The following is a 25561-nucleotide window of genomic DNA, read 5'->3' on the forward strand; positions in this document are numbered from 1 at the left end:
CATACTTAATGATCAAGATAAGAATCTTTTAAATTATGTGCAATAAATTTTTAGCAAGTACTTTATTACATCTTAATGCAATCTAAGTACTTAAACATCACAGATGCCAAATTAGACTCTATTTATTAAGCTAGGTTTTGACAAACACTGTAAGCTAAATAAGGCATCATGCTCATGCTCAATACTTTATTCATTCTTTAAGTTTCAGAATTAAATGTGCCATCCTTTTAAGTTATAAACCATTTGTGATTATTTTTGAAATGCTTATTTTAAAATAGAAGAAAACTTTCCAAGCAAGTATTTTCTTTCCTCAGGAAAAGGAATTTGTGTCTAGACAAGAGCAGATGGATGCTCCCTGATTCTTTTAGGGTAGTTGTCGTGAATGGAATTTAGAGAGTTTTTTTTTTCCCCCTCCTTCTAGGCAGTCCTTTTTCATCTTTTATCAAACAATTCAGCTCATGGGTTATGTATTGCCTTCTGGAACTTAAATTTGATTTATGTTTGAAATATATATTTATAATTTTCCCAACATGAATTTATGGAAATGGCAGCCTTTAGAAACTCCCACAGAGGTAACAGATGATTGACTCTGATGAAAGGAAAGTCCAAGAATGTATGCAGGAAGAATTGGGACTGGCCAAGATGATGATGGTTGTCTGGAGAGGTAGAAACCGCTGACAAATAGCAGTGAATAAGGAGCAGATTAAGCCAGGGTACTGTTGTCCTCGCTCCTGGATTCCAATTTTCGGCTTCCAACCTGATGTCTCAAGACAGAAGATAAGTTAGTATATCATTGGTCTAGGCAGAGGAAGATTGAAATTTAGAGAAAGTATGTAAGGTTTATTTCTACATTGCCTCTGCTACATTTTTAAAAAGCATTTGAAGACACTTAAGATTTAAATTCAATCAAGTGATGTAAATTAAATAATTAAAGTGGTGTAAATATGAGATAGAAGGGAAATAGTTTCAAGAGAATATTGGATGAAACTGGGTGGCTGATTAGAAACTGTTTCAACTGAGCTAGGCAAGCTGAATTTGAATTGTTTTGTCTTTATATTTTGGAAGTTACTACTTTGTTGGTAAAGTCTTTCAAAGACTTTCTTTCCTCATGGATCTGGGGAGGTCATGATGGAATACAGTGTTTAACACTGGCCTTCTTGGAAAGAAAGATAAAAAGGAAAGTTCTAGGAGCAAGTTTATCAAATCTTGTCCTGAGGGCAGATTTCACAGGAAATTCCTTATTAAAAATGCAACACTGTCACCAGGTTGATACCAGGCTGCTGAGGGGAGAGAAGGGCATAAAACTGGGGAAGCTCAGTTTTCAAAACAAAGTGTACCAACTTCCCAGTTTTCAGATCCAACACTAATTGGTGTGCTGTGTCCCATTATGCACACCTTTTTTTTTTTCCCATGGTGAATCATTTGGTTGTACCTCCAAGTTCTTTCCAAAACAGACTAGATGATTTTGCCTGTTAGAAACAGTGTGTGCATGGGTGTAAATGCAGAAAGTAGTGGTGTGAAGACAGCCCCAAGAAGCATTTACTATGGCTCTCTCATGTGGTAGGCAGCATGGTAATCATCTGACATGCATCCTACTTGTTTGTAAGTGCCTCCAAGGCGTAATGTATTTGTGTTATTTACCACTCGATTCCCAGTGCCTAGAGTACTGCTTAGATTGGCATATAAAATTTAGTCATAAACTTGTTGAATGTATTTCTGATCTTTACGTAAGCCCTGAAGGGAAATGATCATTATTTCTGTTTTATACTGAGTAAACTGAGGCTTAAATTGGTTTAATAACTTGTGTAAAATTAAACATCAAGATTCATTTACACATTTTCCTGGAACCAATAAATATACTTGAAACGTAGAGCAAGCATCGTTGCTACAATTAAACAGAAATTTTAATGTGTCCTGCTAGCTATTTTTTTACCAATATTTTTACTTAGGGTATAGCTATTTTTACTGATAGTTTTACTTATGACATAGCATACTACATTAGTTATATATTTCTGTGGAACAAATTACCCCCAAATTTAACTTGCCATGTGGGCTCAACATGGCAACTGTCTTCCATCAGAGTAAGTAACCAAGATAGTAAGAAAGCAGAAGCCAGCATCATTTTTCATGTCAGAAGCGGCATCCCATCATTTTTTTTGCCATATTCTCTTGGTTAGAAGTGAGTTACTAGTTCCAGCTCACATTCAAGGTTGAGGAGATTACACAAAGGCATGAATACCAGGAGAAGAAGAATCACTGGGCGCCCTCTCAGAGGCACCGATCACACACACATACATATTTGCAAATACATGAGGCTAGGAGAAACCATAAGGGTAATGAATGGCATAACTAGATACAACAGTCCTAGGGGGTGTGGACAAATCCCACAACATGGAGTTAATAGGGACATACTCAAATGCTGGTGTAATAGCCTTATTACCTTGTGCAGTGGCATTTAGAGCACAAAAGATCCACTGAGGCAAAATGAAGCCATGCAGTATGTGGACAGGACGGGGACAGAGGAATAACAGAGCTAGATCCTGGAGAAGGAACGGCCTAGATTCGCTCAAGGCGATTGGACAAATGGGTTGGAGTCAAAGCGAACAGGTAAGAGTCGGGGAATGGTACATAGAAAGACAAAGCTGGTACATAAAGATCAGTGTGCATGCCAGAAGGAATAAAAAACTAATGGCATCATTAGGAAAAATTCAATTTGACTTAGGTTTAGAGATTCAAACATTAATTGCAGAAGAAGCTCTTTAACCTGTGGTGTCAGAAGTCATAACCAAGATTCGAGTGCATGTGTGTAGGAAGTGAAAGCTCTGAACAGTGTAGGAACTCTTAGCCAAGTGCTTTAACAAGATTGCAGCCACCCTCGTACCTCCTAGGGAAGGCACACACCTACACCTGGTGGAGTGCATGGGTCTATAAATACATATAGAAATGAAATAGTCATTATTTGTGAAGTAGACGTATAGATCTATTTGCCTAGTAGGTAATGCTCCCACCCAAACGTCTCTAAAAAGATTCTGAGCTGAGGATTTTTAAAGTCCCCTGTGTGGGGGTGAATTGGGGGGAATACTTAAAGACCTTCTATTAATTTAATTTATGATCATGACATTCTTTACTAAAATCACTAATATAAAATGTTGGCCAGCTTCTACGATTTGTCCTCTGTTCTTAAGTGGAACTAAAGGGAGAAATGTGTCATGGCTTCAGTTTGGGGTAGTTTCTACTTCTACACTGTGAACTGGAACTTCAGACTCAGTGTCCTTACAACTGATTATGCTTCATGGATGTGTAGAATCATCAAGGCACACCCCGTGCCTTATAAATGCCCGTCAGAGTTCCCTTTGGTCAACTTTAGGGCCCTGGTAATTTATGTCATACTCTCTTTTACTCGTTTTTTTCCCTCTGTTGTGACATCTAATTGGGAGGTCACCTGAATAATCCCTTAGCGGTGTCTGATAGGAACCATTTTTGGGAAAGCATACATTACCTGTAGAAATAACATCAAACAACACTTACCTGGTATTGAGGCCACTGGAAAGGCCCCACAGTGTTTCTCCAAATTAATACTTTCTGGCTCCAATTACTCTGATCTTTCCCTAATCTTTACCAAATTCCAACTGTTACAGCAGAGGCTCAGTGGCTATCTGTGATAGGGGGAGGATATGGTACTAATTCCTGCACTGGAATTAGCAGCAATTCCTTCCCTGTCCTGATACTTTATTTTTTTAGATTCCTTTCAATGCTCTTATTTTATTATTTTAACAGTTACCAAACTGGTTATCTCTCTCAGACAGGGACTGTCTATTTCCTTTTCTCTATGCTCCGTAATAAAATTTGGCAAGGAACACACTCAGAGTATGTTAGCTGACTGCACCACCGCAGTTGGGTGACCCCTGTGCATGCAGATGTGCTTGACTGGACTTGGTGAACTAGTTCAGAACAGAATTATGAATCTTTATTCTGGCTCAATGGTAATTCTCCTTCTGAAGAAGCAGAGTCCTGAAAGAATCCTGAGCTCAGGTTTCTGAAAGATCCCTAGAGACCAAACCCAGAATGCCCACTAATCACTTGTTAAATGACTCGTGATACTCTTTAATAAAATTACTGAACCAATGCTAAATGATGGGCAGAAAAAGAGAGACTTGGTATGTGAAATGTGACGCTACTCATTTTGTCCCTGAAATACTGGATGACAAAAGGAGTTCTCATCTTAATTTTCCCCATTTATTCCTGGTCCCTTCTTTTACTTCTCATCCTTCTCTATCCAACTGGATAGATTGTCTGTGCTAGAAGCAGGATGAGGGTTTAAATGCGAAGAATGAAGCAGAGATGGTCTCTGCCTGAAGGCGACTCATATGTGAAACAGTTGACATACCGAAATATCAATGAACTAGCCTAATACAGTATACGAAGTACTGTAATAGTGTGTGTGAGAGAAATTAGGATGCTATAAAATTATAGAGAATTGTAGAGCACTGTCTACTTTGGGTTCTGGGGATTAAAGAAAGCTTCACAATGGCAATTAGTTCTACACTGGAGATTAAAGACTGAGCAGGAGTTCACCTGGGCCAAAGACAAGTATGTACATTTCAGTATGAGAGAATAAATCATTCATGGATATGTTGCTATGGGTCCATTTCATATTTGGAGACATTGAAGTAATTCTGTCTAATTGGAACATTTGAGAATATGTGGTAATAAGGGGTGAGACAGAAAGATGCAGGAACCATATAGGCAGATAATAGATGCTTGTTTATGTTTGTTTCTTCATAACGAGGTTTTATAGTTCACTCGGTATTATAGGGAATCATTGGAATGCTTAAAGCGGGGGCAAGCACCTTTTATATACCTAAAGGTAGCGAGGTTACCTGGCTGTTCATCTCCACTACCTTTGGTTGACCTTGGATTTTGCCCTTTGGGTTGTCAGCAGTCCTATTTAAATATTTAACACAACTTCTCATTCATTTAACTGACTCACCCTGTGCTCTGAAACTTCACCCCTGACATCTCTCAGGAGAATTTATTCCAGAACTTTCTCACCTCTGGTTTAGGACCTCCAACACTAGAATGATGCGACCTTGATTTTTATATGCATACTTAACTCTGATTTCATTACTCCTAGAATGTCATCGTTTTGTGGCCTAGTGTGTGCACTGTCTACAGAAGTATAGCTAGAATTTAAAAGTTTATCTCTGACTTTGATCACCCTTTCAGGACACAAGCTATTAAGAACAAATCAGCATTTCTGATAAATAACTATAAAGTGGTACCTACAGTTTTTGGATATAATTCAGAAAGCAGAAAGAAGCTTCTATTTATATTATTATATCAAAAACTCTGTTAATATATAATGTGTGAATAACAAAGGCAATGCTGTGTTTTGTCCTAATTAGTAAGAGGCAGAAGCAGCATCATATTTGAGGAAGTTTGAAACTTTTTCTGTCTCAGTATTACTTTTGGGGTATTTAGGTTTTTGTTGTTGTTGTTTTTGTTGTTGTTGTTGTTGTTTTTGGAGATGGAGTATCGCTCTCTTGCCCAGGCTAGAGTATAGTGGCACGATCTCAGCTCACTGCAAGCTCCGCCTCCTAGGTTCACAGCATTCTCCTGCCTCAGCCTCCTGAGTAGCTGGGACTACAGGTGCCCACCACCACACCCGGTTAATTTTTTGTATTTTTAGTAGAGATGGGGTTTCACTGTGTTACCCAGGATGGTCTCGATCTCCTGACCTTGTGATTCACCCGCCTCGGCCTCCCATAGTGCTGAGATTACAGGTGTGAGCCACTGCACCCGGTCTAGTTTTTTTACACATTACCAAAGTATTAGAAGAATTAATAGTCAAACTAACATCTTAGGTTCTGTCAAGATAGGTCATTGTTCTATAAACTTTTGTTTTTATGTCTCATCATTCTTTCTTTTTTGACACGGAGTCTCACTCTGTCACCCAGGTTGGAGTACAGTGGTGCGATCTCGGTTCACTGCAACTTCTGCCTCCCAGGTTCAAGAGATTCTCATGCCTCAGCCTCTCGAGTAGCTGGAATTACAGGCGCCCACCACCACGCCTGGCTAATTTTTGTGTTTTTAGTAGAGGTGGGTTTTCACCATGATGCCCAGGTTATTCTTGAATGCCTGACCTCACGTGATCCACCCACCTCGGCCTCCCAAAGTGCTGAGATTACAGATGTGAGCCACTGTGCCCAGTCTCATCACTCTTAAAGGCAGAATAGGATAAGACCGAATGAGCAAAGAGCAGCAATGTGGGTATTGGGGTATTGGTGTTTAAAGAACAGTAGCAGTTGACTAATCCCTAAATAAATATTGAATGTGCTTAGGATTGGTCTCAGAGAAAGAGTTTCTTAAGGGTCAGACCCAGAAAAACACTGACTTATGGTAAGAAAAAAAATAGATGTCTTGTCAGTTACAGTAAATGTAATCAATTGAATGATTTCAAGTTTTATGTTTTACTGGCCAAAGAATATAGTAAGATGGTTTAAATATTAATTAATGCTCAATTGCACTCTGAGCCCCTATTTTAAAAATAAAGAACTTGTACCCTCTCCCCTGTCTTTATTTTTCCTTGAAAGGTCGATGGTATTTCTGTTCTAATCTCTTCATAAAAGTTCATTGTTTCTGCCTCTTCGGACAACCCCAGCTCAATAACACTGTTGTTTACACCAAAGCCCTACCATCCAAATCTCACTAGAGAGATACTGTATGCCATGCTGGTGCAAATAGAATCCTCTTCTCCAAACCTGGTGTCACAGCATTACTAGATGTATTCTGAGTTGCAGAGTATCCCCCATGAAAATCATCCATTTAGTTTTTAGCTTTCTTCTCTCTTCCTTGGGTGCAGTATCAGGCCAGGAGGTGGTTTTAGCAAGATGGCAAAAACTGCGGTTATTTTTGCACCAACCTAATAGAATGTCACCTTCTACCTTGTCCTCCTCCCCATCTCTCCTCAGGGTGACTTTGCACAAACAAAGCAACACTATAACCTTTCTCACCCCTTTATATTTGAGAAAGGTCTTCATGCAAATAAAGATGTGTTCATGCGGGTTGCGGTCTGAGTGGTGGGCATTTTCCCACTCAACTTCTTAGTTGGCAGTTACTAAGGCAGAATATTAAGTGTTTGATCACAATCACAATTTCTGAGGGACTTCCCCACTTAATGATATTGTTCAGCTTGGTTTCTATCATGTTCTGGGCCATTTGATAGAACTTTATTTTTTCAGAGCCCAGTTCTATAAGAAGTACAACCTTGAGAATAATTTGATTTCTTTTTAAACATGTGAATTATGAAAAGATTCAAAGATACAAAAAAGAACAGAGACTATAATAACAAATGTCTCTCCTTCCATCTCAAAGGTAACTACTATATTTAAAGGGTATATATCCTTTTAGAACATGTAAGAACATACAAATGTATATGTTTAAATTATGCACAGTTTTCATTTGTGTATTTTAAAATTTTTCACAAATGATGTTTCTTTTCCTACTCAAAGGATATTGCTTTCCCACTCAAACTTTGACCTCAGGGCTTATTCACTTTAATATATTGACTATTCCCTGATTCACATCCCTAAGTGTGTTTTATCCCACCCAGATGTACTGTCTGTGGATCTGCAATGAGCATCGGGTTTTTTTTTTTTTTTTTTTTTTTTTGAGACGGAGTCTCGCTCTTTCGTCCAGGCTTGAGTGCAGTGGGGCCAGTGGGGCACTCTTGGTTCACTACAAGCTCCACTCCTGGGTTCAGGCCATTCTCCTGCCTCAGCCTCCCGAGTAGCTAGGACTACAGGCGCCCGCCACCAGGCCAGGCTAATTTTTTTGTGTTTCTTTAGTAGAGACAGGGTTTCACCGTCTTAGCCAGGATGGTCTCCATCTCCTGACCTCGTGATCTGCCCACCTCGGCCTCCCAAAGTGCTGGGATTACAGGTGTGAGCCACCGCACCTGGCGCAATGAGCATCTTAAAATGGTTCCTGAGTTGGAGGATTCAGAATAGGGCTGGGGTAGAGGCTGTCGACAGAGCTCCCTTAAAGCAGTTATTTTCATTCTCAGGTTTTGTATAATTTTCTTCTTAACCCTTTGAATATATAACCTAGGAGGAAACAACTGTAACCATAGAGACACAAAAACATTTTTGTGACTCCAATGTATAATTACTTACCCCTCCTAATCAGCATCTCTTTAGAAGTTAATATTTGGCCAAGCCCCTAGAGAATGCCCCAAATCACAGGGAATGGATTTGACTAGATTTTGTGAAAAAAGCACTTGCCGAAACGATGTGTAACCATTGTGCTCCCATCTGTAGTAGAAAGGTACCGTTTTGTCTGCGTGCTCAATGTGATTAATATTATTATGCTTTAATTTGTTTACCTATGCTGATAAGTATGAAATTACATCTCATTGTTTGCATTATAATTTCTCCGATTATGAGTGAAGTCTTACTGTGTATTTATCAGCAATAAGGATTGCTTTTCTGTGAATTGAGTGTGCTAATTCTCTGTCAGTTTTTAATATCTTTCCTTATTGATTTGTGGAAGTAGTCTATTTATTTTATATACATGTAGGAGCACTAATTCTTTATCAGTTATACCGATAGGGATAAACAGTTTTATGCCCCTGAAAGCTACTTTGTGGTATTACATAGAACTATAACATCACTGATGGTCATATTTATGGCAACGTAGACATCATGGAGTGGCATTAATATAACTCAGTTTAAGAAAGAATTTGTAATTTAAGAAGATACTTATTCCCAAATTCTAATATATAGAAAAATAATTTCATGCTCACTATTCAGTCATTTAAAAAAGTTTATTCCCAACACAAATGAATAACTCAAATAGTCTGAGTTTAATGCAGTGGTTTTTAGAAATGTAGTTTTATTTGATTCATATTTGTGGCAGTACATCTTACTATTTCCCAAATTCTTTTATCTAAATATAGCTTAAAAGCCCAAATGAAAAATTCAAGTAATACAGAGAACCAATTACAGTAATTCATCCAGAGAAGGAGATTTCCCCATGCATGCTGTGGTTTCGATAATTTCTACTAAAGTGTGGGCACACAGTTTTCCGCTAACCCTGCTGTCTCCCCCTCCTTTTTTCAGTCTGACTTTTCCTGGTAGAAATACATTTTTCCAGGAATGTTTTATCTTGAATACTCTGACCCTAGAGAGTAAAGTAATTTAGCAGAATTTCTCACACAGGGATTAAAATGGATATTAAAGTATCCACAGAGGATGAAAGTGAGTATAAAGAGGAATCAGGCATGAAAGTTCAGAAAGGGAAATAGATGAATGTTTCTATTTTATCATCCTTGTAAATAAAACGAATATGCTTATGGCTTTCATTTACTATATGAATTGATTGTTACAGGATAACAGCTGAGAAAATTATAATTTTTGAGAATCAGTGAATCAGTAGCATCTTTTTTTTTTTTTTTTTTTTTTTTTTGAGGCGGAGTCTTCACTCGGTCGCCCAGGCTGGAGTGCAGTGGCCAGATCTCGGCTCACTGCAAGCTCCGCCAAGCTCCGCCTCCCGGGTTCGCGCCATTCTCCTGCCTCAGCCTCCCGAGTAGCTGGGACTACAGGCGCCCGCCACCGCGCCCGGCTAATTTTTTTGTATTTTAGTAGAGACGGGGTTTCACCGTGTTAGCCAGGATGGTCTCGATCTCCTGACCCCATGATCCGCCCGCCTCGGCCTCCCAAAGTGCAGGGATTACAGGCGTGAGCCACCGCGCCCGGCTAGCAGCATCTTTTAAGAAGTTAGTGGAGGTTTTCCGGACACTCCACCGAGTTTACTTTCCAATCTCTAGGGTGTGTGCAGGATCCCTGTGAAAAGAACGAAGTGTCAGCATTTTAGAAATTTACATACGTATCCTCTTTCACATCCAGGTGGTCCTGGTAAGATGGAACACTTTATCTTTGAGCCCGTTGATCTTCTCTTTCCATAGGCCTTTCTGCTGAAATATCCCGTATTTCCCTCCTTTCTATCACACAGTCCTTCCCCAGCTTCCCTTGCTCCACCCTCCCCTCCCCCATGTCTCAAGTCCTGTATTTCTAACAGAAGTGGGATGGGTTGTATCACTTCATCCACACTTGGCTGTGAAGCCACGTGGGTTAAGGTCTGCTACTCACCAGCTATGACTCTAACATCCGATACTACTTAAATATTTATTGATACTTCCAAAGGGCCAGATTCCACCCAAAACTTTTTTGCATTATCCCACTGAATCATGAAGTGGGATTTTATTATATTTTATAGACAAAGAAACAGGTTAAAACTTGGCCAAGGATTCACAGTAACCAGTAACCAGCAGTAACCAGCAGAAATACAACTCAGTTTGGGGTTAGGGTAACATGAAAACTATATTCACACACTACTGTGGGCAGGTTTCAAAAACTTTCTCTTTTGCAAACCGTCACCATGCATAGACTAACAATTGGAAAAGTTTTTTTTTCCCTGCTGCTGAGGTAACTGTCAGAAAGACTACTAAATTGGGCTCACTTCAAACTGGACAGATGAGTGTCTTGCTCCTCTTAACTGTTAGAATACCCGGGCACCTGCCACTTTGTCCATAAGCTGGAATGAGAGGTAGTGAGAGAAAAGTTGCCTAATCCTCTGCTTTTTATTTTTAACCCAGTGATGCCACGCTTTGCTGAACAAGTAGAGGTTGCCATTGAAGCCCTGAGTGCCAACGTTCCTCAACCATTTGAGGAGAATGAGTTCATCGATGCCTCTCGCCTGGTGTATGACGGTGTTCGGGACATCAGAAAGGCTGTGCTGATGATCAGGGTATGTGAGGCCTCTGTAGCTCAGAGCTGGTCAGAACTCCTAGTAGGAAACTAAAGAGTTAACTCTCTTATTGATTATTTATTTTGTAATTACTGAGTTTAACTTGGTAAGCTGTTTGGATCCTTATTTAGTCAGACAAGGTGAGCTTAATACTTATGAAGGGATAAGTAATATCAATGAGCTCAGGTGAGCACTGAATATTCTGAAGGGCAACTCCCTGCCTAGTTCTTGCATGCATTATTTCCTCAGTTTCTTACAACCTTTAGGGATACCCCTGCTATTTTCCATTTGTACCTCTTACTAACACTCTTCCTATCAGGATCCAAAGATCATGGGCTAGAAAGAAATGAAGATTACATAGCATAGTAGTGTTTATAATAATAACACATAATAATAATGGTTATTATCATTATGCAACTATGAAGTGATACATAATTACATTCTCTTTGCATAAAAATAATTTAGTATAAATAAGGCTGGATAGCCTAACGTCAAACCTCTTATTTCCCACTCCACTATCTTCCCATCTTCAGACTTCTGTTGTCAGGTAGGTGTGTCTTCCAAAATGTTGTCTAAACAATTAATATATATACACAGGCCTAGAAAATACATATTATAGTTGATTTAAAATCTCATATAGTTTCATTTATAACTTTCTTTGTTCACTCACAAGGCACATTCACATATGTCTGTTAAGACATCTAGCTAACCTCATTTTATTTAACTGCTTTATAATCCATTATAAGATGAAGTTTTTTCTCCTTATCTAACCAACAGTTTAGCATAGTAATGTTCACACATATTTATTAGCCACATAATAATCTTTATTTCTTCAAATATACTGCATATGCAAAAGCACATTTATGGCTATTATAATTGAAGCAGAAGTGGGGCTTCTGCAGTGCTAATCCCAAAACCATGCTGTCCAGTAGAATGGTATCCACACTGTGACTTAAAATATTCTAGTAAACACACTAAAAAAGAAAAAAGAAAAAGGTGAAATTAGTTATGATTTTAAAAATACATTTTATTTAACCAAATGTATCCAAAATATCATTTTATGGCACACTATGGTGTTTTGTTTGGCACAGAGCCTAAATCTCTCTTTCTGTGTGTGTGTGTGTGTGTGTGTGTGCGTGTGTGTGCGCTAGAAAGAGGGAGAGAGAGATGCCTAAAAAGATGGGAGGATGACAGAGAAAAGGGATAAAAGAATTGGAAGAGAGGACAAGGGAAGGATAGTCAGCCTTTTAGGCCCATAACAAATTAGATCATTTTTTCCCATTATGTACTAACTTGTGAAATAAGGTAATAGAGCACGAGAGTTATATTTTCAAAGCATTTTTGGTACTAAATCCCACTGTAATCCTCAAGATATATTCCCTCTTTTGCCATTTTTCTGCTTTGTTAGCCTTCATATGTTTGTGACAACCATTCATCTGGGAGGCTGAGGAAGTTTATAGTCATCATTCACTTGCTCATTCATGAGCTGTAACACACACACATACACACACAATTTTAGATAAAATGTCACATCTTTGTCACATGAAGTGTCATTTCTCTATCTCGACATTTTAAGTGATTTGATTAGATGGATTTCACACCACTTAAAATTTAGGAGAGAAGTGTACAGTATGTACAAATTGTTATTTTTAAAATCCTTCTCCATTCAGCTCCCAAATGGCTTCATTTTGCACTTAAATGATTTCTTGGTTTTCTGTCTGAATGTAATGGTTGAGTCTACTTTAAAAAAATCCTTTGTACTAAGGAAGATAGACGATAAGACAGGTAGAATTGTTTCTTTCCCAGAAAATTTGACCATACCTCCTTCCTTCCCACAGGCTGCGAAGAAAGATTTTTTCCCCCCAAAACTAATACAGAAAGGACGCTGAAGGGTCAAGTTCTTTATCATCTTGTCTCTTGGCAGTCAATACATATTTAATGGTGATGTTGGTATCCGAGTGCTTCAGGCCAGCTCCAGGCAACCCTCTGAAGTAGACAAAGCTTGTTCTTACTGTATTCCAGCCTCAGCTTTCAGAACCTCCCTTTTCTCTTGGAGCAATCTACTCTACCCCTCCTTCATAAAACTTTTTTTTTTCCTTCTTCCTGAGGCTTGTCCATTGGGATCTGTCAGGTACATAGGAATTTTCTGATTATCCCCACAAAGTGGCTTACAAATATGTACACAAATCTGGCAGACCAACATATAGTCATTTCTCATTTCTTACAGTAGTGTTCTGCAAATTCACTGTGAACACCAAATTTGTGAATCTTGAATCATTGCTCCTAGGAGAAATGCAGGGTTAGGTGACCGTGAGCTTCTGGCTGCATTTTTATCAACTGATCAATACTTAACCTTGTTTTATGTGAGTTTGTGTTCAAAGACACCTTCTTTAATATGTATTGTTTTTTGGGAGACCAAGGCAGGCAGATCACCTGCGCCCAGCCAACATGGTGAAACCCCATCTCTACTGAAAAAAAAAAAAAAAATACAAAAATCAGCTGGGCATGGTGGTGTGCATCTGTAATCCTAGCTACTTGGGAGACTGAGAGAAGAGAATTGCTTGAACGTGGGAGGCAGAGGTTGTGGTGAGCTGGGATCACACCACTGCTCTCCAGTCTGGGTGACAGAGTGAGACTCCGTCTCAAAAACAAAACAAAACAATATACTGTTGATTCATTAACACTGAACTCATGGCCAACTGTGCTAACTGATGACTGAACGAAGCTTATCTAACACACATGTGTTTTTATGTAGGGTACATCACACCTCTTGCACTTCGGAACACTAGATGACACTTCAGCACTATACTTGGAGGCCATTTTAAATAGAGAAATCACCAACAAAAAGCACAAGACAAGTGGCACTAAATAGACCAGAAAAAGAGCACTTGTTTCCAGTATGAGACCTTAAACAAAAAGGCAGAGCACTGTGGTGCTTGACCTTAGCTGGGAACATGCACATCCTGTGACTCAGATTTTTTACACTCTTGATGTCTGGGAATAACAATAAAGATAGTTATTGATTTGGGGGATTACAAATACATTTTAGGGAGTAGACAAATAAGTAAGGAATCCATAAATAATGAGGACCAAGTATATATTCAAGACAAAAAGTTAAACTTTTAGCATTGTAAATTAAGATAAGTGGGTAGGGTAGAAGATGGTAATATCTTGGTGTCAGGAGATTTGTATTCAATGAAACAGTAGTTGCTTCTTGTAAGAATGACTCTGAAAGATCTATGATGATATCTATAGATGAATCTTTTGCATTTGGAACTCATTAATTTGGCTGTGTATGATACTTTCAAAAGCAGGTAAAAGAAATAATAGGGCCTGGAACAGGGTTCAGATAAAGGTCTGTCGTTTAACTTCACATCTCCCAAACTGTGTATCAAGGTGCCCTGGAGCATTGCCAGATATTTTAAAATTTCAAAGTAGCACATAGACATCTCTTGAATTCTGTATGAAAGATTAGTTACAAATCACAGTTTAAACATTAGGTTGGAACATATCTTTTGATTCATATGTGCTGCTGGGTTTGTAGCAATCACTGGTGAAAAGGAATCTCTAGAATTGATGAGTGTGCATTTAGATTCCAACATTTGAGAAGCAGTACAGTATATAACAGGTACCAATAATAACTTGTTGTTATAGGTTATAAAAATGGATTAGGTTGATTGGGCCAAACTCTGCATAATGGACATAATTTTTAGTTATTTGTTTGTTCTTGTTTTTTTAGCCTAAGGGCACATGAAAAAAATTACGTGAGGGTGCTTTAAAGCAGTAAAGTTTGGAATTCAGCTCAACTATTCTGGGATCATCAGCATGCTAATTACCTGTCTACACTTCATTTGTACACAAGTGGTGACAAGTGTTACCACAGTTATGAAGGAGTAGCATAGATCTAGCACTTAGCATGCTCCAAGGAAATATTTCTTTTCTTCATTCTGGTAGGATGAAGTTTATCTTTATATAGTCAATTAATGAACTAGAATTTGTTAAATAAGTCAACAGTATTATCAAAATTATAGGAGCTGGAGTCAATGTTTGTCACAGCTAAAAAATAAAAGGGTTGAAAAGACTTTATAAACTACTTATGCAACAAAATTTACTTATTATAGATTGTCACTATCCTGTTAACATGGCCTCTTAAGGTGTCTAGTTTTATTAGTTAGAAATAGTTCAGTATTATTAAAAATCGGTAATTCTATCTTGGTTATTCATTTATTTGCTGAAAGCTTATTAGATGTCCAAACTTTTGGAGTTGCCCTAAATACAGAGATGAACAAAGCAGACAAAAGTCTCTACTCTCACAGGATTTCTATTCCTCTGGTAGGAGACAGAGAATAAACAAGGAAATATAATGTCAGACATTGGGCCACAGAGAAAACCAAAGTAGCCTAAAGGGATAGAGCTTCTGGTGGGCATGGATCTTATGAAAGGAAATACCTGGGTGGCGTTTGAGAAGATACTGGGAGAGGAAGAAGAAATAAGCCCTAACGGTATTCAGGCAGAGTATGTTTCAGGCAGAGGGAATGGCAAGTGCAAAGGTTGGAGCCAGGAACTTGGCCTAGAGACCTAAGGACCTTATTGAATGAGTTGCGAGCCATTGGAGGGTTCTGAACAGGGGAATAGTGTGATCTGACTGAGACCTTAAAAGGACCACCATGGCTATGCTAGTGAGAACAGAATGTATTGGGGCAAGGGCAGAAGCAAGATCAGTTAGGAGCCTCCAGAGTAATCCAGGCCAGGCCAGAGTTGCTGGTTGCCAATCACCCCTGATTAAAATTTTTATTTTATTTTATTTTGTTTTGTTTTGTTTTGTTTTGTTTTGGGCCTTTGGATCTCTAATTTGATTTTCTAGTCTGCAGCCCATTCCAGTGGTGTTGAGCTCTGTTGGGAAATCCTACCTCATGCATCTTTTAAACTCTCTTGCCAACCTATATTCTCAGCCTTCTCCCAGTGAAATTCTCATACACATTTGGGCCCTGTCTTTCAATGGTTCTTATTACATTTTATGAGACATGAGAAAATATTGAAGGATTCAGAGTCATTTTGCCTGGGCTCACGTGTAAAATTTACTCAACAACTCACATGTCCAGGTGAAATAACTGAATCCTTCAATACTTTCTCACTGTGTTTCTCTATAGAGGCTGTTGCAGAGGAAATCGAGCACCAGCAGCAGATGAATGGGTCCTGTTTTGCAACTGACATGTGGTATGACCCTGGTCAAGCCACATGATCTCCCTTGGCTGGCCCCTGTAATGAGCACAAGTCGATCTCATAGACTCCTCAGAGAGATTTTAGAGTCTGAATACTTTGTGCCATTTTACAGATATGACCCACTTCGACAACAAAACAGAAAGTAGTGGAAGCAGGAAACTAGGAGTAGACTTTAAGTGGTTTCTGTTTATTGAGAAAGGCCTTCCCAAAGAGCACAAAGAACTTTCACCCTTAGTCTCTATCCTCCAGTACAGTGAACTATTTATTTTATTTATTCCTTTACCCTGTAACACTTTCTAGTAATACAAGTGTAATCTTCCTGGGCCCATTTGCAGATCCTCTGTAATTTTCCATATTTCCTTTAATTCATGGAGGTCTTTGACCGACTAAAACATAGCACTCACAGTTTTAAAAATGGGTAATTCAAAAATTAATGCCATGAGTAGGAGACACACTCACATGCAATTAGCAAACTGCACATGCACAGAACTATTTATATGGATGGGTTGGATGGTTTTGTTTCATGTTTAAGGCACATGAAAATAGCTTCAGCTCATCTGTTTGTCTGGTGGTATTTGTGATGGTTAAAACCATGAGCTCTGAAACCTTCAACTTGTCCACCTCTGCCGCTTGCTAAGTGTGATGCTTTGGGAAATATACTCAACAATTCTGAGCCTGTTCACACACCTATAAAATGGAGATTACATTTATTTCATTAGGTTTTTGTAAGGATCAAATTCTTTAGCTGAATGCCTGTCCCATAGTGGGTGATAAACAATGATTGCCATTATTATTGCTGCTGTTGTTATTAGGTGCTATATTTTATTATTAAGCACAGTAATTATCACCATCATTTATGAATTTAGTTAATTTTTATGGTTCTTAAAGCATTTTTCTATACATCTGAGCTTAGGAGTCCTGTGGGGCAGAAAGTGCAAATAGCAATTATAATCTCCGTTTTATGAGCAGGGAGACACAGAAGCAGTGAAACGAAGTGACTTGCCAAAGACATATAGCTTGTGAGTGGCAGAGTTAGGTCAAAACATGCAGGTCCCCTGAGTCCTCATCCAGGTTAATATCTCTTTTGATTTTAATGTTTTTTTCTTTATTTTGGTTCTTGGGCCATTGTCACTTGAATAAAAACTCATCATTATTAGCCTTATGCTGCCAGGTTGGGTTTGTCATTGACTCCTCTACTAAATGCACAGATCACTGAAATGTTTGGACACAGTACTATAAGCGCTGTCATATTCTGCTTATTTTTGTTAAATGAGATTTTCGATTTTACTTTTTCTCTTTCAAGAACTAATGACAAAAAGTGCTTGTAATCTTGTCATCTCATCTGTCAGCTGAATTTACCAACTTGCTATAACTGTCCCACAGTACACTGGAAAAGAGGGAGGAATGATCAGAGAATATTGTCTCTGTCCACAATAAAAACACAACCAGTTATTTGAACTGGGCTCTGCCTACTGTACCCCTGCTTTAGTTAATAAAATATGGGAACAAAACCTCTTTCTTCTCTCCTTATTTTAATATTCCTATGAAGGCAAACATCTGTAGATGACTGAGTGAATGTTAATAAGGTTGATGGTGAGAGAGAAGGAAAAACAAGTGTGATATGCCAAAGCTTGGAAAATTACTAGGCATAACTTGATATTGGCATGAAGGACCCCATTTTATGCCTGTCTGACCAATCTCAAGGCTTCATCAATAACCGCACCTCATTAATTACACTGTGGTAGCCAAAGAAACCAGCAGGAAAAAAAAAGGTGCCCTTTTGGATGGGGAATGGGCAACTGCATCATTGGTATTCCTTGCGGTCTGCTCTTTTCTTTTGAAAGGCATTGCCCTGGAATGTGGTCCTACTATATGCCAAGAGGCAGTCTGTGGAAGACCATCTTCTGTCAGGCTAATCTCACACTGATTCACTCTCTTACTTTTGTCCACCATCCTTCCACCTTTCGAATTTAACCTCATAGAGTTAGCAAAGCCTAGAGCAAGATAAAACCTCTCATGCCTCAGTTTTCTTACCTGGAAAATGGAGAAAATAGTGTCTACATCAAAGGAGTGTTAAGAAACCTGCATGAGTTAGTGCCTGTAAAGCACTCAGGAAAAACATTGACAGACACATGTTAAGCACCTAATGCACAGTTATCTATTATAATTGCCATTGGAAGATGGAAAGGTATTTTATTCCTGGGCTTATGGATTCTTTCTTATCTTTTCCTTATCACTGACATTATAGATTGGAAAGGATCTTGATCTAACTCTACTCTTTTTAAGCCATTTTATAACTTCACATCTTGCTAAATTTGTAATGTGAATAAACTACAACAAAAACTAATGAGAAGTGTGTTTGGAGTCAGATACACTTGGGTGTTTAGATGTAGACTTCTGGTTCTTTATTAACTAATTTAGGGACATGGGGCACATGTCTTAACTTATGTGCACCTTGTATTACCTCTAAATAGAGAATGATCCCTAATGTCATTGTGCTCATCTGAGCTAAATTGATAATACATATGTAAAAGTTATTAAATCCTTTATGGGTATGTGATAATCAGTAGCTTCATTTCACAAACTTTGTTGAATGAATTGATTTAAAAATCCTAATAATGATGATGGGCCAGGCACAGTGACTCATGCTTGTAATCCTAGCACTTTGGGAGGCCAATGCAGGCAGATCACTTGAGGCCAGGAGGTCAAGACCAGCCTGGACAACACAGTGAAACGTTGTCTCTGCTAAAAATACAAAACTTAGCCAAGCATGATGGTGTAAACCTGTAATCCCAGCTACTTGGGTGGCTGAGGCACAAGAATCACTTGAACCTGGGAGGTGGAAGTTATAGTGAGCTAAGATCACACTGCTGTACTCCAGCCTGGGCTACACAGTGAGACCCTGTCTCGTAACAAACAACAAACCCCAAGTAATAATGATGGCAAACATTTAAAAAATACCTACTCTGTGTCTGATACTATAAAGGGAACACATTGCCTAATCTTCACAGCAATCATAGAGGTAGCTACTGTTATCAACCTCAATTTACAGAGGAAGAAGTCAAACTAAGAGAGGTAAGATAGTTTATTTATGAGCACACAGGGGCTCATATTCAGGCAGTCTTGACTCTAGAGCCTGTGCTTATAACTTTTATACCTTATGGCTTTGTGACCAGTTATTCCCTCAGGTCTAGCCTTTGGCCTGGAGATAATCAACTTTTTCTGTTTATAGAGCAAAAGTGGCATTATAGAAGTATAGGTGTAAATTTTGTTGTTGATGTTTCTTTTCTTTCAATAGATTTGGATGGGTAGAAATAATACACAAATATAATTTTTTCTTAAAATTAGCATATCACTTCAAGTTAGACTTACTATACCTGTATGAGGAAATAATAAAATATATATTTTAAAGTAAATTAGGGCAGCTTGATTTTTCTGACTGCATTCCAGCTAATACCCACCCACGTAGCTGTGTGGATGCTATGTAGGATGCTATGAGCTCTGCTTTCTGAGGGATATTTAGCCTTTGCAATGAAGTGTGTGGATGGGGGTGAAGGTTATCAATTTAAATATGCTGATTTTTCTCTTTTTGTCTTTAGACCCCGGAAGAACTAGAGGATGATTCTGACTTTGAGCAGGAAGATTACGATGTGCGTAGTAGGACAAGTGTTCAGACGGAGGATGACCAGCTCATTGCAGGGCAGAGCGCACGGGTGAGTGGACGTGTAAGACTTTGGCTTGGCGCACACGGCCCGTGTTTACTAAAATGGTTTGAGGGTATTTCTAAACTCCAGAGACGTGGTACCCCAGAGATTCATGGGTCAGAAATCTGTGCTCTCATCTGAGGTGGTTTATAGCAAATCACGTTTTACACAGTGAAAATAACCACCACTGCTCCTGATTCCTCTAACTCCCCTCTTTTGGTATCACTAGAAACATAGCAACCACATCGCAGCAAGCTTTTATGTGTATAATTGATTTTGTTGGGGTTGGGTATTACAACTGGATGATAAACTGATAGGGGACACTGTAATACAGCAAATTTTGCATTGGCACAGTCACCATTGTTCTTCCTGAAGTCTCCGAGCTTGTCAACACAAGAGGCAATGACAAATGGGGAATCAGGGTACTACTTTGTTAATAGCTGGGCTGTTGCTCCATACAATGGCCTATGTTCTATGATATCTAAGATCATATCTTTTGAAATAGGTTCAAGGCCATTAGATAATGTTTTGTTTCTTCATGATGCCTGTCTACTCCCATGGCGGTATTCCTAGATCTGTCTGCCATGTGATAGAAAAATAAATTAGAGACAAATTAGAAATATGCAAGTTTAAGGATCAGGAAGCAACAGAGAGAGTACCAGCTCTGCCTGACGTTTGAGTAATCCATGATACTGTTCACCAATGCATTTGGTCCAAAGAGCATCCTAAATTTGGATCAATCTGATTAGCTGTATCACCCAGAGGGTAGCTGTACATAATCAAGCTGGTGGTGAGAGATGAAATCTTTAGAGATTGCATAGGAGGATGAAATTTTCCTCCTCTTAAAGGCTCAGTTTCCAAAGAGTAAAAACAATCCGATTATAGTATAACTGAGAATTAGATATTCTAATTTTCTGTGTTAAGTTTTATTTAAATAAAAGATAATGAATAGAAAGCAGGAGGTTGAGAAAGAGCTGGTAATTTAAAATAGAAATTGGGAAACCCCAGAAAGCCCACACTGCCTTAAGAATTATGAAAAAAATAATCAGAGGTTAAAATAAAGAGGACTTGAAGGAGACGTTTAGTCAAGAAAGACTTTGTGTCTAAAACCCAATTTCTCTTACATGCTTTATGCCCTGAAATTCTCACCCAACAATCAAGTGATCCAAAAGATATAAACAAACATTAATAGGAGGGATGTGAAGGTAAAAGAATATTAAAGACAAAGGCTTTGTTTTCAGACTGATTTGGTTTTGAATTATAAAGAGGAGCATTAGAACCATGCTCAAAGCTACATGTTGCTTAATTTTTCTGAGTTTCAGACCTATCATCCCTAAAATGTGAATAACAGGGTTACCTGATATGATTCTTATGAAGATTTAATTCCTTAATATTTGTAAAATAATGGGCACAATATCAGACATACAGTAAATGCTCAATAAAGATGACTGTGATAATTATCCTTTCTAAGAGAAATCCTTTCTGATCACACGATGGTGGGACAACAGAAAAGCAGGCATTCAGCCCCCTATTTCAAAATTTCCTTGCAGATTCTATTTAATCCCCCCTAAAATGTTGAAAATTGGAAAGGTCAGTAACTTGAAAATCTTTTGACTCTGTGTTGGCAAAACTTCAGACTAATTAAACAGTCAATTCATCTTCAGAATTAAGTGAAACCAGCATTTTTGTCACTGACAAAGGGCAATTTTGAATAATTCATCCAAACATGAAGCAATTCAGTCAATTTGACTGACTAACTGCAACTCAGTATACATGCAGCCTAGTATCCACTGACTAGTTTTCTTAAAGACAAAGACAGGTTGTACAACTCATCTTGCTTTATAATCACCATCTTGTCAAAATGTCATGACCAGTCCCACTTTTACAAGGAAGAATAGAATCCCAATATACTTCTGTTTCACTGAGAACAGAATTCTAGCCTTATTTACATTAGACTTTAAGTCAAGGATGATGGGCAGAAATACAATTCAGAGACTCCTGTCTTTATCATCTATTATTTCTTCACACTAGAGTCTTTTCTGAGAGTTTTTCCAGCATGAATTATAAACAGGGTCCAAGATAGTAAGAACAGAGGACTCCTATAAATTCAACACTTGCTCATTTGTCTTTGAGGTCCATCATGTGGTCTGTATGATTAACTTGCAGCAGACAGCATTACTTACTGAGTCAGCCTATTTTAGCCTGTAATTATATGATGACAAATCAGAGACATGGAATTATGGCTGTTAAGTTGGAAATAAGAGGGTGCATTGAATTGCTGAAATGATAGATGGTCAGACTTTTGACCAGCAAAGTGTGCTAAGTTGGTCCAAATTGTGAAGGCGGCGAACTTTGTCTTTGACAGAGGCATTTGCTCTTCCCTGCAGCAAGTCCTCCCATGTTAATGATATTACTTTGTGTTCACATTTAGAGAAATTTCCCTTTCTGAAAATGATTAATTAATCTATAAGAAGGTTTAAGTGGGAGATAAGCTTTTAGTAACCCCATCCAACATTGCTCTCAAATTCTGAAATTAAAGTATTTACAAACTTTCCTTTATATGCCCATGTCTGCTGCTTGCCTACAACATTCTGAGGGAGAGGAGAGTGGGGGCGGGAGTGATGAGGGGAGATGAATGGGAATCAATATGGATGGTGGTGATCTGATAAAATATGGAGGTGATGTGGTACCCTTTGATCCTAGACATGACATAATATAAACTGTTTCTCCACAGGTTGACATAGTTAAAATAGGTTAGTGACAATTGCTGGGCACTTAACCTTGGTGATACAATATATTATTTGGAGTCACACAGACCTGATTTTAAATATGGACTTAGTGAAGCTGTGTGACTTTGGGGCAACTTTCTTAACCTCTCCACACTTCATCTCCTCATACGCTACCTCATAAGGTCAAAGGAAGAATTCTGTGATAAAATGTACCACAGGATTTGTCATATAAATATATAATAACTAAGTTGGTGGTAATGGTGATGATGCTTGTGGCTTGAGCTAATCATTCATTAGAAGGCTGGCTAATTTCACCTATAAGAGTTGGATAATTCAGGCAATCATGAGAGTTTTTACTTGAGTTAATGGGACAATTACCTCAATTTTCCAATTCACTTCACAGCTAGAGACGGGTAAGAATCAAAGGACCCACTTCTTAACTACTTATATTTATTATACTGCTTTAAAGTGAAGTGAGTAGAAACAGGCACATTGAGTTTTAGTCCCTTTAATTGTTATTTATAAACATTCTTGTACTTGAAACTTAATGTTAGCTTCTTGCTCTATGCTTAAGAAATGAACGCTTGTCAATTTGGGGACCCAAAGACTTTAAAAATCATTTTTTTCCTCTGGAAATTAGAAGATAATTATATCAAAATCTCCTTGAGATTTAAACTGAAGAAAGGATTCAGTGCTACTTGAATGGTTGCTTGCTTTTATCAGTGATTTTCACTTTTAATAGGTAGGGTTTATAACAATCACCAAAAAATGGTTGGTGGTTCAGAGGAAAGGCTGGGAGGGACTCTGGGGTTGGGGGAAGGAATCCTTTTAGATTAATTTCTCTGATACCACTAATTTGGGACCCCACATCAGGCAGATCAACAATTTGGACAGCTGTGCTTGGCCACTGTGAAAACCAGAAACTTAACCAGTCCCGGGTAATCATATCATACAAACAGAAAATCTGATATGTCCCCTTTCCGCTTGGCCATGAAGATAATTTTTCTCATGTTCCCTTAGTTTGTGGGAATGAACAATTGTATGTTAGGTATTTTATATTGAGTTTGATTTCAATGTAGCTGGCTTCTATTTTTTTCTAGCTAGAATGGCTTTAATGTGTTAACATTTCAAACTGCTGAGTTACATTGATAAGACCTAATTAAAACTCATGTGTTGAATTCTAATTTGATTAACTTGCAAATTTCACAGTTTGTGATCTACTGTTTATAGATAACCTTTTTTTAAATTCCAGTTTCAGAAAAGGTCAATTATGAATTTTTAAAAGCAAGAGCATTTTAAGAATATTTAGGAGGAGACTTCAGCTCATTGACAGCTACATAAGCAGAGGCAAATGGAAGGATGCTTTCACCCAAGTCACACACCATTAAGTGTATTATGCAGGTCAAGCATCTCTAGAGTCAAAATCATATCTTCTTTTGCAAACTCGCATTGGAGGGGACAGTTTTTCTTCAGAATTGTGTCCTTAGAATGTGTGTGTCAGTTCTAGCAACTTCTCTTGAATTATGTTAATGCAGTGAGTGGAAAAATGTTTAAGCAGTCAGTCAAAAGATGTTTATTAAGCTTCTACTATAGGCAGGATATGGCAGCCTAAACCCTAGGGAAGCATATAAAGAAGTTAGCAGTAGGGCATTCATAGGAATTAATTAGAGAGCAAAGCAAAGCAGTTAATATCAAGTAATAAATTGTATAATGGAGACCCAAGTGCTATAGTTGACAGAGAAGTATACACCTTTCAGTGCACAAATTAACCTTGTGTTGGGACAATGAAATGTGCATTGCTTTTCATCTGGGGATTGAACATTGACTCTGGGAGTCTGCTGATAGTTTTATGAATTCTTTTACAAAGAAGCACCTAGCGAATGCTTTAAATGATGCTGGTTTAGGACCTGTGAGGTCTAAGTCAAGCATAATTCGCTCTTTTGTATGAGGAGGACAATAAACCAAAAACAGCAATAGGTCATCAGAAAGGGATAGTTAAGGAAAAAGTTGCATATTTAATTTCTGTAAATCAAACATATCTCAAATATAGTGGAATAGCTGTCTTGCTATGAACACAACATTGCAAATGTGAGGTTATAATAAACTCATGTATATCAAGTACCTTTTTAAATACAGTTTTTAAAGCTATTTTAACAATATCTTTTAAGATACAGTATTTTAAATATCTTAACAATAGTATTTATGCAAGTCTGGATTTTTAAATATAGATTAAAATTTGCACATACACATGCATATCCAAAAATATGTACACATGCTATTTAAAGCCACATACATGCATCCTTGGAAGTTAGTAGATGTGGCTATTAGTAAGAAGCATCTGGGAAGGATACTGTTAGGCAAATCAGACACCATATGCAACTCATGTCTATGGCATCCACCAGGATGCACAGCCTGGTGAGCAGTGCAGTGATTTCAGTGACCCACTTGGTTGAGGAACCCTGGACAGTGGGTAAGCTGCATGGCCACTCACAACTGATGATCCAGTTGTGTACAATGGTTAAGAATGATCTTAGTTCAAGTGGGTTTGAATCCTGTTCCTACAGCCTATTGTGTGATATTAGGAATTTTATGAATTTCTCTGGGCCTACATATTATTATTAAAATGGGGATAGTAATAGAATTAGAGTGATTAAGTAGATTGTTATTTGACATACATAAGTCTCAGCACAGTACCCAGTATTTGTTGATATACATAAGGAATCATAACCATCTCCTATTTGTAGATGGTCACATAGACGCCAAGCCCATCCCTTTCCCTATGGCAACTAAGAAATGAGCCAGAGTGGTAGTTGGTAAGGCAAACTAACGGCGTAAATTATAATATAATGTTAATAATTCTATACATGCTTACTTTCATTTTTTTTGAAAAAACGTACTTAATTTGCTGCCCACCGTCACCTTTTGAGGTAATTATTTACTATACCCATATTCTATCTGAAGAGATCAATGATAGATCCATATAACACTGAAGTCTTAACCCATGTCAGCTACAGAGCCCTTGTTGAACCCAGTTTTTCTGAGCTCACATTGCCTGATACTAGTTATTAGTCCTTCCAAATTTATTCACTCACACTGGCA

The 25561-nt window shown here is 38.2% G+C and overlaps 1 protein-coding gene across 5 annotated transcripts in view; it reads left to right on the plus strand.

The window, feature by feature from the left end:
• Window positions 1-25561, plus strand: part of CTNNA2 (catenin alpha 2) — a 1149887-nt gene that overhangs the window by 1064620 nt on the left and 59706 nt on the right. For all 5 annotated transcript variants that reach the window (XM_007970059.3, XM_007970060.3, XM_073023121.1 and 2 more), the window contains 2 exons: window positions 10655-10806; window positions 19629-19742. In XM_007970059.3, coding sequence (XP_007968250.1) covers window positions 10655-10806; window positions 19629-19742 — 266 coding nt within the window. The remainder of the gene's footprint in view (window positions 1-10654; window positions 10807-19628; window positions 19743-25561) is intronic.

This window comes from Chlorocebus sabaeus, chromosome 14 (assembly GCF_047675955.1).
Source record: "Chlorocebus sabaeus isolate Y175 chromosome 14, mChlSab1.0.hap1, whole genome shotgun sequence".
Lineage (NCBI taxonomy): Eukaryota > Metazoa > Chordata > Mammalia > Primates > Cercopithecidae > Chlorocebus > Chlorocebus sabaeus.